The sequence below is a fragment of the Diabrotica virgifera genome, chromosome 7 (assembly GCF_917563875.1).
Source record: "Diabrotica virgifera virgifera chromosome 7, PGI_DIABVI_V3a".
Classification (NCBI taxonomy): domain Eukaryota; kingdom Metazoa; phylum Arthropoda; class Insecta; order Coleoptera; family Chrysomelidae; genus Diabrotica; species Diabrotica virgifera.
This window is the reverse complement of record NC_065449.1, coordinates 189,249,750-189,263,741: the sequence shown is the minus strand read 5'-3', so window position 1 is coordinate 189,263,741 and position 13,992 is coordinate 189,249,750. Positions and strand designations below refer to the sequence as shown.

General features: G+C 33.9%; 1 protein-coding gene across 1 annotated transcript in view; it reads left to right on the top strand.

The window, feature by feature from the left end:
* LOC114337597 (late secretory pathway protein AVL9 homolog) overlaps positions 1-13,992 on the top strand; it is a 66,273-nt gene that overhangs the window by 24,331 nt on the left and 27,950 nt on the right. The window contains exons 5-6 of the mRNA XM_028288079.2: positions 7,336-7,621; positions 10,952-11,132. Coding sequence (XP_028143880.1) covers positions 7,336-7,621; positions 10,952-11,132 — 467 coding nt within the window. The remainder of the gene's footprint in view (positions 1-7,335; positions 7,622-10,951; positions 11,133-13,992) is intronic.

Below are 13,992 nucleotides of genomic sequence, written 5' to 3'. Positions count from 1 at the left end.
ATAATAATAAGAAGATTAGAGGAAGGATCTGTACACATACTGTAACCAGCATGAACTTCTACATGGTGCATAGAGCATAGCATACGGCACCAGAAGAAGAAGATCCTTCTTCTTCTTTTTCCTACTATATAAATAGGCTCACTGCCTGTTTCACTTCGTTTTTTAGCCTCAGTTGACATTGTCTGACCATCTTTTCCTCGGTCGTCCCAATGATCTTCTTCCATCTGGCGATTTGTCTCTTGCTATTCGTACTATTCTATTTTCTGTAATTCTTTTTATGTGTTGATTCCATTATACTTTTCTTCTTTTGGTCCACATGTTTATTTCTTCTACATCACATCTCGCTCTTATTTTCTCACTTCTTACTGTCTCTTAGAGTTTGGTTTGTTATTTTTCGTAAGACTTTCATTTCTGCTGTTTCCAGCAGTCTTTGTGTTTTCGCCGTATCTGCTCTTGTTTCCGCTGTGTACGTCATTATCGGTCTTATTGTTGACTTATATATCCTGGTTTTCGTTTCCATTGTGAGGTATTTGTTTCTCCAGATTGTGTTGCTGAGACATCCTGCTGCTCTGTTCGCCATGTTCACTTGTTTTTGTACCTTCTTCCACTTTTCCGTAGCTTGACTGTTTTATTCCCAAGTATTCCGTTTCCATCACTTGTTCTATTATTTTGTTATTTACGACCAATTTACATCGTCTCGGTTCCGCTGATATTACTATCGATTTAGTTTTCTCTGTTGAGAAGATTACCATGTTGTATATGAGAGCCGTGTCTTCGAATTCTTTAATTAATCTTTGTAGCTCATCATTATTTTTATTTCCTTTTCTCTCATTCTATATCCTCTTCTTTTTTTAACTTTCTTTATGATTTTATCCATTATCAGATTAAATATTAATGTGCTCAGCGAATCTCTTTGTCTAATGCCAGTTTCATACTTGATAGGTTGCGATAGTTTTCCCTTACATCTTACCATAGCTATGTTATCTTTATAAATATTCTCAATGGTTTTTATTAAATCCAGTGATATTCCCTTTTCATATAATAAATGTATCGCGTCCCGAATTCTCGCTCTATCAAACGCTTTCTTCAAATATATCAGGCACATGGACTTTTCTTTTAGTTGTCTTGTTACAAAAACTGCATCCGTGCATGATCTTCCTGTCCGAAATCATTGCTGTTCCTCTTACAGAGTTATGCGTTCGTTTATTTTTGTCGCTATAATTCTTGTTTGTCAATTTGAGTGTTGTATTTAAAAGATTTATTGCCTATTAAGAAGATCCTAAGAGGGCAAACTCTGGACGCAAAATATTTGAAGCAGTTTGTGAGGATGGACCATATAAACGCAGATACAACTTTGAACTACGTATTATATACATACAAGCATACATAAACATATACATATCATAATCATCTCTTTATAAAAACATCTTTGTTCGCAACCAGTAGTAACCAGGAAAAAAGAAAATATTAGGTGGATAGAGGGGTAACGCAAGGTGCTCCCAACTCAAAAAACCCAAGCACAGCACAGAACAGTATAAAGCAGAAAAAGTTGGGGCCCTGTAATGACAACATCACTAATGTTAATGATGATGGGTTCCAAATACAGTAGAGCGTCGATAATCCGAACCCTGGTAATCCGAACGATCGCTAATCCGAACGCAAAAAAATTATAAAATTAAAAAATATGATCACGGACCGAATTTTTGGATTTAATATGACAATATGGGCAAAATATGACCGCGGATTTTTGTTTTGTTTATGCTGAAATACATACAATATATTTGTTTATTATGCTGGTGTTTTATTCCTTGTAACTAAAACGTATGTACATATGTACGAGTACTATGTTTATGAGCTTTGTATGTATTTTGAACATATGTTTGATAATCCGAACAATTTGATAATCCGAACTACCCCTGTACCAATTAGTTCGGATTATCAACGCTCTACTGTAGTTAGATAGAAAGTGCAAACATTTTACTTTGCATAATATTGCAAAAATAAAAACTGTAAGTGAAGTATATCTTCTGGGATTTCTAAATGAAAAATAACAACAAATAATAATTTTATAATAAATTTCATTAGTTATTATGTAAACTTTGATAAGAAACAGCTGCAAATATGTTGTATTTATATGGTTATGATGAATATTAGTTTGTTTTTCACTATTTTATCAGCAGTTCAATTAAGTTCAAATAATTATTTATTGTGGTAAAGTATTACCTGTCAATTTCGTAATAAAATGGTAGGGGAGCCCAAGCGGGGATTTTTGCAGTTATTCGAGCGCGTCAGATTATCATATGGGGAGAAAGGTGGTACCCTGCAGATGTACCTCTACCATATATTGGCTCTTAACACAAGGGAGTTCGTTCATGGGGGCCCGAAAAAAAAGCTATCCTTAAAATACTCGAAATTGTCAGATTAAAATAAGGTAAGTTAACTACATAGGTCTGGATCCCGCGTATGAAAAAATAAAATTAATAACAAGCTGAAAATTTGTTATTAGCTTAAGGGTGTCTAGTCGGACAAACTTTGATATATGGGAACACTGGAACAGGGGAAGTTTTAATTGTGGAACAGGTTAAAAATTTGGAACGGTGAGACCACGAAAACGGCACATGTATTTTGTCCGACAGAACAGACTTAAACTCTCCGAACAGAGATTAAAGTCTCATGCAAAAATCAGACTGCTATTTATCACCAAATGGGCGTTTTAATGAGTGGAACATGTCGAATATGTCAAATGACAGGAATTATGACAGGTGATAAATAGCAGTCTGATTTTTGCATGAGAGTTTAATCTCTGTTCGGAGAGTTTAAGTCTGTTCTGTCGGACAAAATAAATGTGCCGTTTTCGTGGTCTGACCATTCCAAATTTTTAACCTGTTCCACAATTAAAACTGCCCCTGTTACAGTGTTCCCATATATCGAAGTTTATCCGACTAGACACCCTTAAGCTATTAACAAATTTTCAGCTTGCTATTAATCAATTTTTTTTTCATACGCGGGATCCAGACCTAACATGCAAAAGAGTGTATATTTCAAAAATCTGACGATTTGAGCGGAGGCGTACGGAAATGGCTGAGTCAAAACGTTTCACAAAAAAAAGCGAATATTTCGCGAAATGAACGTCAGATCGAAAAACTAAAAACTACGTGTTCAATATTTTTCAAAAACCTATCTAAAGATACCAAACATGATCCCCACGGAGAGGGGTGGGGGGTAAATTTAAAATTTTAAATACAAATCCCGCGATATTTCGCAAAATAAACATCAGATCGAAAGACTACAAAATACACTTATTCAATGATTTTGAAAACTCTATCGAATGGTACCAAACACGGAGGTGGGGTGGGGGGTTACTGTAAAATCTTAAATTGGAGCCCCCATTTTTTTATTGCAGATTTGGATTATTTGCATAAAAATTAGCAACTTTTATTCGAATTATGGATAGATGGCGCTATAATCGGAAAAAACGATTGTTGGAAATGGAAAATTTCCCACTAAAATGGAAAATTTTATTTAACTTGTTTTGGTTTTAGGACCTAATAATCACAACCCAATAGGTCCCCAAAGCGCTCGAGTTACTGCACATTTAGCATACTTTGCTCCCCTACCATTTAGTTGGTTAGCGATATTCATCGACTTCTTTTCTCGTAGACCGTGCCCACCACTAAGTCTTTCCAAACAATTTCTTCTAATAACGTGGCCGCCGCAGAACTTGGCAATATTTTCAGCTATTAGTAGATCAGTAGCAGTATTACTAGCAGTAAATCGTAGAGACGATTTTTTTTAAATTCATTCTTGGATTAGATTGTTTATTAATTGAGTGTTTGAAAACATCTGTTTTTATTTTTTTGCAATCAAAAATATCTTTGGCAGTAGTGTTGTTTGGTAATAGTTATGCAGTCAATGAAATAATATGAGTTGAATCAAAAATGTAAAGATTACTGTAGTGCAGAATGGGCCATCTTAATTGCCGTGGGTGTAGCTAAACAAGCCCACAAGCCGAAGTTTTTACCTTCTTTTTGGTGTAGCCTGCAGTAGCAGATTTACATTATTCGTTAGTTTGACTATTAGGAATTCTTTGAATATGAATCGAGAATCGCATTTCTCAGTATTTTGTGTCTATCGATGTGATGTAGACTCGGACAAACATAAGTTTGGGAATATGATTCAAAACTCGATGATGCGCAGTGGTTCTTGTTTACTAGCGTTACCATGGAAACGGCCAGTTTGCTGATCGCCAGTGTCGTAGTTAGAAGTGCATTACGTACCGCAGAGAGTGTTTAACTTATTGGTTTGATCGTGTTGGATATTTTATTAATAGTTTTTAGCTTAGTGTTTGGTATATTAGTAGTAGTAATTAGTGTATTATTAAGACATTTAGTGTATCTCTAGTGCGTTAAGTTAAGTCATTAGTTATTTAACAATATGCCTCATAAAAAGATAGGAATCAAAGGGCTGGGATTGAATAGCCAAGCAAAGGCAATCATTTATAATGTTACTACATGTATGGAACAAGAGGCAACACATTTCAAAACAACCGAAAACCTGTTAATACCTTTAAGTAAATTGACGTAGTTATTGTTAATGACATTTTATTTTCTTGATATTAAAGTTACTATTATTCTTATTTTCTTATTATAATTGTATTTATGAAGTTTCATCAGATTCTTCTTCTTCTTCTTTAGCCCATTTCTATCCACCTTTCGACATAGGCTTTCCCCAAATCCCCAAATACACAAGTTTTTAGGCACTGTTTCTTCTTTCACGCCAATCTTTTGCAATTTTTTCGCAATATTTTCGTTTAGTAACATTTAACATTGGTAATTGTAGGGATAGGATTCTAGCAGCGACGGGTATAAGCAAAAACACCTTAACCAAAATAAGAAAAGATGGTAGAGACGTAAATAAAAATGGAGCGACTTATTTATCTTTTAAAAGTCCAAAAAGAAAACGTTGTCGTTCCAAAAAAATTGAATTGAGCAGTGGACAAGTGAAAACCATTAAAAATATTATATACGACTTCTACACCATCGAGAAAAGATCCCCTACAATTAATGGTAAATAGTTTAAAAGTTAAAAAATTATTAGTTAATGGGAAATTGATACCTATATTTTTTATGGTAAATAAAATAGAGTAAGTAAAATTATAAAACAATTGTTTGTACACGTTTAGAACGAAATTTTTTCGTAAACACACTGATATAGATACATTTTTAACAAAAATGGTAGATAGATACAATTCTTTTACAAGTTTATTTGTGGTGACTATCATGACGACACCTTAATTTTATGAAGTGGGTCAGAAGTCAGCTCTTACCCAACTTACCCAAAAATTCGGTCCTGGTAGTTGACAATGCATCCTACCATAATGTAACAATGGAAAAAAATGTGACGTCTGCCAACCGTAAGGTATTATGGTAAAGTGGTTACAGGAAAAAAGCATCCCTTTTCCAGTGAACTTAACCAAGCCGGAATTGTACAAAATTATACAAGTCCATAAACCACGTATTCCACCTGTTTATGTACTAGATCATGAGCTTGAACAACACGGACACAAAGTACTTCGCTTGCCTCCCTATCATCCGGAGTTAAACCCTATAGAAAAAATATGGGCTTTGGTAAAAGGTAGGGTGGCCAGTCATAATACAACATGCAACATAAACGATGTTGAAAATATAACGAAAAAAAATTTTCAGAAGTGTTAATACAAGAATGGGCTAGCATATGTAAACACGTAAACAAATATGAAGACACCCTAATAAAAAAAGAGCATTTGTTAGACGCTACGCTGGAAAACCTAAAATTTTTTATTAATACTGGTTCATCAGAAGAAAGCTTTTCTGAGGATGAGGACAGTGATTCAAATTCCGGAATAGATATCTTAGAACCATCCGAAGAATCGTAATTAAAACTTTGTTTAAAATCATTGTTTAGAAAATAAATACATTAGAATTAGTAAAAATAAACACTTGTTTAATTTTTTTTATAGTTGAAATCCTTCCTTCCTTCCTTCCTTCCTGATAATGTTATTAAACAATTGTAAGTATTGAGGAATTTTTCATATATTAAAGTACTCCTAATATTTTGCTCATTATTTTATCAAATGCAACTGATTATAAGCTTCATAATTATTAAAAACTATGAAAATAAAAAGAAACAAATCCATTCTTCGCTTTAATTAAATATAATTTAGGTATTACATATTATAATTTACTTATAAAAATTTATTTCAAATCTGCCTGTTTTCGTCCGCCACTGGTAGAAATGGTTTGCTTGTCTGCGCGAAACGCTACGACGCAATCCCAAACTTATGTTTGTCCGACTTTACATTACAATATTGTAACTCTAATTAGGTTTTTTAACACATTTAAGCATGTGATAATGTGATATGCGTTACTATTAATAATACAATAATAAAAACCTTGAATACATAAAAACAATACATATATAATGAAACAATAAAAACATAAAAATATTGCCATACATGTAAAATTAAAATTGTTGAATACAGTGTAGAAACATCATTTCCACATTTTTTCCGGTCAATCTAAAGCTATTTTTTTTCTCTAAGACTGATAATATAAGAATAATGCGTATTTGTTATTAAAATCTAATGCGTTGCATTTTAATTTTTATTTTTATTCTGTCAATTACCTACTTCGACAATAAGGATCGGGATCGGTTCCTAGATGAATTCTTATAGTAGGGAGAAAATGTAATGCTCAGAAACCTATTGACAGCGTAGAAAAATTAGCCGTATGTCTCAAATAAAAATAAATTAACTCATTACAATGTAAAATTCAATTTTCATATATGTACCTACTTTAATATAAAAACAACGGGTACAAGAAAAGTTAACTAATAATTTTTACATTTTAATGTAAAATATACATAATATGATCCCGAACGAGTTCAATTAGTTTCTTTATGCGCATTTAGCAAACAAAAACAAGTAGTTAAAAATAAACAACTGGCAGTGAGTCACGCGTGCCACGACCCACGAAAACTGTACGATGACGGCAAACATTCTCATGTGAGACCTGCGAGCACATGCACTAATCGTAGAGTAGGTTCAATTTGCGGTATTACCTCGCTTCTAACCGTGCATCACAAAACTGTCCACGCATTTCGCCGGCGCAGGTTGTGTCTCGGTTGGGTTCAATTTGCGCCAGGCCTTAATCACTACGCTGAATGTTTCAGTGATGGTGATATGTAAAGGGGGAAATATCTGTTATCGTTTATATTTTACTTTTTATTATTTTTTCTGTTTTTAACATAGAATGATATTTTTTCATTGTAAACTATTTCATCAATATTTATTTTCAGGTTATCAAGACCTATGTCTCCCATGCCAGAATATTCCGATGAAGATTCCAGTCCTGTCAAACTAAACAATATTAAAAATATTCCTTGCCTCAAAGGTAGTAGAATAAAAGAGGAAACTGACGTTATTCAAAACGTGGAAATAGCCAAAGAATCAAAAATTGTTCAAGATATAGAAAAAAACGAAAAGACAAACGATGTGGTAAACTCCAACGGTAATCAAATTGAGGATAATTTGGTTAATGATAATCAAACTGAAGTTGGATTGGAATTAACAGAATCGATGAGTGTAAGTGCATGGTTTATAATTCATAATACCAAAACATAAATTTAATCTTAAGTTAGAGGAATGGATTTCTTGAATGTGCCAAAAATCCATCATCATTTGGCTCTACAACTCTATGTGAGTCTTGGCCGCGTTTACTATTTCCCTCCATTGTTGTCGTTCCTGAGCAGCTATTTCCCATTGCTGTACTCCCATTTTGCGTAGATCACTGGCCACTGCGTCCTTCCATCTCTTTCTTGGGCGACCAACTGACCTTTTTGCCATCGGGCCTTTCCCAGAATGTGGCGTTCAGAAGTCTTTCGTCACTCGATCTTAGCACGTGACACGCGGACTGGGACGCTTCGCCGTCGCCGTTTCGCCGTCGCCATTTCGCCGTCGAGCCACTTCGCCGTCGGCCGTTTCGCCGTCGAGCCAGTTCGCCGTCGCCATACCGGCATTGGTTAAGTTTACAAGAACGTGATAATATACTAACTTTTTTTATACTAAATGTCGCAAGAACGTGATAACGTACTAACTTTTTTTTATACTAAATGTCAGTGTAAATAAAATGCTGATGTTGCTAGTAAAACCAAGTTATATTTTCGTATTCAAATATACATTGTTTTCGTCTGAAAAATAAAATATTTACAGATTTCAATTTCAATTGTTTTTACTGCATCAAAAATAAAAAACTTCATTATGCAAAAGTGATAGTATTATAATCGTTCGAAAACCATTCAAAACTTATATTCAAGTAATGATCATCCCGAAATTATAAGTACGAATGCTAACAACGAAATGGCGACGGCGAAATGGCTCGACGGCGAAACGGCGACGGCGAAATGGCTCGACGGCGAAACGGCGACGGCGAAATGGCGACGGCGAAACGGCGACGGCGAAATGTCCTAGACCCCGTGACCCGCCCATCGTATTCGGTTTGCTTTAATATAGCGTACTATGTTTTCATCTCCATATTTTTTTACCTATGTTACAAAAACATCCTATGTTTTTTTACCTAAATTATTTCTAGAATGAACGTCTTTCAAATGTAACCGATATCTGTATATTTTCCTAATTTAGTTACTTTTCTTTGTCCTTTAGGCTATTGATTATGTTCAAAATAAGAGAGCTAAAAGGAACTACAACGTTAATGGTATTTTATTGTCTCATATGGTCAATGGAGCTCTAAATTTGAAAAAACGAGTGCTACCATTTACATGGGTGCGTTTTTGAGAAAGGGGTAAATTAGTCCCTAGGCACAGGGTAAATTAAGGTGAGTTCTATGCACTTTTGGTACAAACACGTCTACAGGAAAATTGTTCCAGGTTAAATTTACTATCGAAATATCACATTTTAAAGTTAAAAGTATTTTGTTTTACAAAAATATATTCAAAACAAAAGCAAGAAAAAACACAAAATAATGTAATTTTGTTTTTGGCCCCATAACTTTTTTCCACAGTAATATAGGTATAGCCATTGCTTCAGCGAAGAATAACTTTCATCCTTTCTCTTTAAAATGACGTTTGGCTGAAGTCTCTAGAATTTACAGTTTCCGAAACAGGATTTTTCAAAGTTCGCCGCTCACAGCTAGCATTTTTAGCATTACTAGGTAATGCAATGACATTTAGTAGAAAGAGAAGTCAATTATCTTTAAAATGGTCTATTGTGTAAGGTTGTACGACTATTTTTAAGAAAGTTATGCTTTTTCAAGATTTTATACTTTTAATGATTTTTGATATTTCTTATGATTATTTTTTAAATTTCTCATTATGACTTCTTGTCTTGTGAATTTAGGTATATACATTGTGGAATAAAAAAATATTTTCTTTACTTTAAAATGGTGTATTGCAAAAAATTCTAGGACTATTTTAAACAATATATCCGTGGAATATCCAAGGGTTTCCGTAATTTAAGTAAAATTTTAAATTTTTTAATTTTTTTCAATTAGAAGAATATAATTGAATATTATAACATAATTTTTAATTCCAAATAACTTTTTTTAATAGCACTTTTCGATATTGTGAAATATAAAGGTACTTTACTCTTGAGCGAAATTCATATTTTTTAACATACCTCGTACACTATTGATAAAATTTGATATCTGATGATTGCATCTTAGGTTTTAGACTATGCAGAGCATTTTATAAAGAATAATAATTTTTTTTCATAAAGTTAATAATAAAAAAGTTTTCCATATGGTTGCGATTTAGTGGGGCCTATTGCATGTGTATATGTCAAACTTTGAAAAAGCATATCTTGTTTAAAAATAGTCCTAGAATTTGTTACAATACACCATTTTAAAGTCAATAAAATAAGCTTTCTTTTTTATTGTACAATGTATATACCAAAATATACAATAAAAAAGGTATAATGAAAAATTTAAAAATAATTGTAAAATATATCAAAAACAATTAAAACTATAAAACTTTGAAAAACCATATCTTGCTTAAAAATAGTGATACAGCCTTCTACAATAAACCACTTTAAAGATAATTGATTTTTCTTCCTATTAAATGTAACATTGCATACACCCAAAGCTGCGTAGAAAAAAGTTACAGAATAATGTTTCCGAAGTAACAAGGAAAATGGCCCAAAATCGCTGTGAATGGCGAACTTTGAAAAATCATATTTTAGAAAATGTAAATTATAGAGAGTTCTACGAAACGTCATTTTAAAGTGAAAGGACGGAAGATTTTTTTCTATGAAGCAATGCCTATACCTATTTCCCGGTGAAAAAAAAGTTATGGGGCAAAAAACAAAATTGCTATATTTCGTGTTTTTTCTTGCTTTTCTTTTGAATATATTTTTGTAAAAAAATATTTTTGACTTTAAAATGTGATATTTTGATAATAAATTTAACCTGGAACAACTTTCCTGTAGACGTGTGTGTACCAAACGTGCATAGAACTCACCCTAATTCGCCCTGTGCCTACGGACTAATTCACCCATTTCTTAAAAACGCACCCCTTTAAATAGTAGCACTCCGCAGTTTTTTCATATTTAGAGGTCCGTTGACTATATGAAACAATAAAACCCCGTTAACGTTGTAGTTCCTTTCTAAAATACATAATCAATAGCCTACTTATAGTTCGTCCTAAATAATAATCATATTAAGCATTAGTTGAAATGAAAAAGTTAAACCGTTGAAATTGACAAGAAAAAATATAGTCACAGAAAAATTTACTTCCTCTTTAAGTTCCATCTTACATCGAAGGTTAGAAATCCTCATGTCTATGCGCACCCTGTTGAATACCCCCGAAATAGTTTTGCACTACTGCATTCAAACTATTCCCTCAAGTTCTTAAGCGTATATATTATAAAGTTTACTATACTTAAAGTTATTTAAATTTTTAGCAAACAAAGGTATGTTTAGAAGACGAAGACGAAGCCATAAATGGACACGATGGAAAAACTGGCACTCTTCATAGGGATCTAAGTTCGGATACAATATCTGATGTAGCACATAATAATTTAACTTATTTAACGCACCTCAGCACGGAAAGTTGTGGATTTCCATTAGCTATTTTCACTAAAGGTAAGATAAATTATAATATTCGTTGTTTAAAAAGGTTCTGAAACTATTTTCTTGTAATATGTCTTGTATAAGTTAAATATTATATCTATATGGGATTCGCCACTGTTTGTTGTAATGACAATTACATTTTTACTTAAAAAATACTTGACGTTTCGATTTCCACTCCGGGAATTGTTAAAAAAAAAAAGTTATTTTTAAATTAGTAAGCCATCATAACCAAGTTGTTTGGCGGTGTCAAATTGACGGTTGGCTTACTTGGCCTCCATCTTATAGGCATATAACTAACTGTTAGTTGATAATTCTGAGGTTGAAGTTTGTAACCTCAGGATAATATCACATTCTGATTTTTTTTGTGTTTATTTATTATGTATTGTGTGTTTATATATTGTGTGGTATGGTTCTTCTCAGAGGCATTTTTCAGTGCGACACAAGTGACAGAAAAAAAAGGCACGTTCGTGATACATACACATTTATAACATTTATTCCAGTTGTTGATAGATGGCGCTATAATCGGAAAAGAAATTATTTAGGTATTTACCCATTATTTGCCTATTACATATCTATACGACTATAATTCAAAGTTCTTCTCAGTCTTTCAGTGTGTCATTAATGACGTAATATATGATTTTAAGAATGTAGAGAATCATAGCATGACATTTTAGTTAAATCTGACAGTTGTCAGAATCGTAATCGCAATTTGGTATAAAAACAAATCAATTGTGTTTATTTCATTTATAAAAAGGTATGTTCTTTGATTTGTATAGTTTTATAAATTGTACAGATTAATAGTCATGTAGATAATAATATTAATATTATTATATATTATCTAAATAATTTTTTCTTCGATTATAGCGCCATCTATCAACAAGTAGAATAAATGTTATAAATTATTATAGTCACGGACGTACTTTTTTTCTGTTATTTGCAACTTATGCGTTAGAAAGAAATCGAAAAACAGTGACGCACTGAAAGATGCCTGTGAGAAGGAGATTATAATATGTATTATGTATAATTGTAGTAGATGATGTATCTCTGAGTTATATGTTGTTGTTGTTGACTTATTCTTTTAGTATGGCAACTATTGACTATTGGCAACCACAGCTTGCTATATTCTGCTGATAGCGTTGCTACAACACCAACTGCTGCAATGGAGTTGCTCATTAGCATCACCCTTTTAGACACATATATCAAAGAGGTGGCGCTGATGAGATTACGCTCAGCGGGTGCAAACCTTTATGTAGGAATGGGACAATTGAGATGTCGTTTCTGGCGGGGTAAGATGGAGGCACTGCCCCAGCTACATGCTGGCCATGGATGCGACTTAATTAAACCTACGTTTGTCTTCGACAAACCCTACAAAATCGAAACAAGACAACATAGTGAGTCAAACGTGGCAAATGCATATTGCATCTACACCGATGGCTCCAAAACGGAAGAAGGCTCAGGATGCGGGATATACTCCAGATCACTGAACCTTAGTATAAAATGGGGTATGGGCAAAAATACCAGCCTAGTTCAGATTAAACTGGCTGGTATCTCCATAGCCGCAAAAGAAATAACCCGGAAAGGTATAGCCGGTAAAACCATAATAAACTGCACAGACAGCAGACAAGCGCTATTAACCCTGAACAGACCACGTGTCATATCAGGGCTAGTAATGGAGTGTCATGAGTCACTAGCAAAAGCTTCGGATGGTAACAACATCATCCTGAGGTGGGTTAAAAAACACAACGGAAATAAATTGCTGACCAGCTAGCTAGGAAGGCAGTAGGCCTAAGAATCTTAGGACCTGGTGATCTTTTTGGCTGGTCAACTGCAACAATCACGGAAATTGCTAAAAGTCACTCCCACACGCAAACCGTGAAAAGATGAGAAGAAGGGCCAGGATGTAGGCTTGCCAAGGTAACACTGAAGAACCTTGGGAAGTCAGCATCAGAAAAGTACTTGAGAATGACCAGGAAAAACCTACGCTTGACATTTGTTTTTTTTTAACTGGCCATTGTCAACTAAGAAAACACCACATACTGGGGTTAGTAGACACACCTCTATGCAGGAGGTGTGAACGAGATGACGAAACTGTCGAGCATGTCCTATGTGAATGTCCGGAGTTATCGTCAATACGAGAGTATGCGTTCGGCGAGCATTGGCCTACACCTGCCCACATAGGGGAGATGTCCCCTGGTGATTTGTCCGCCTTCCTGGAAATGGCAGGATGGATCATGCATAAGAACGACAACCCCCAGGGAGGATGCACAATAGGTCAATTGTGGCCTAAGTGCTGTGGGACTTGACTCACCCTCCCTACTCTACAGATACAGAGCGTTGCTACACATGTTTTTTCATTAAGTAAGATGAGAGCTGCTTCTTTGATTTTTCTGTTTTTCACGTATTTTGTTTCATATCACTATTGATATATCTACCAATGCTATTGTACTTTGTGCTCATTGTCCCAGGTATGTTTGCGTATCTGTGATTTGTTTTTGATTTATGTTTCATGTTTGTATATTCTGACATTTAATGGTCTTGCGGATTTTTCCACATAATAGTTGTTGCATTCACAGGTTATTTTGTAAATGCAGTTCTTTGTTCTCTCTTATGTGTTGTTAGGTTTGGTTTTGGACAGAGTAGATCTCAGTGTATTGATTGTTTTGAATATTGTTACGATGTACTTATTTCCTATCCTTTTTAATTTGATGATAAGCCCTTTACATATTATTTTGTTGACATTTTTAGATCCCTTCTTGTGAGCGTTTCTGGATTGCTTGTGGTATTTTGTTTTCTATCTTCAATCTTTTGAAATTCCTTGTTTATAAACAACAATGGGCAATAATTTTTGGTTATCTGTATACAGGGTGTCCCG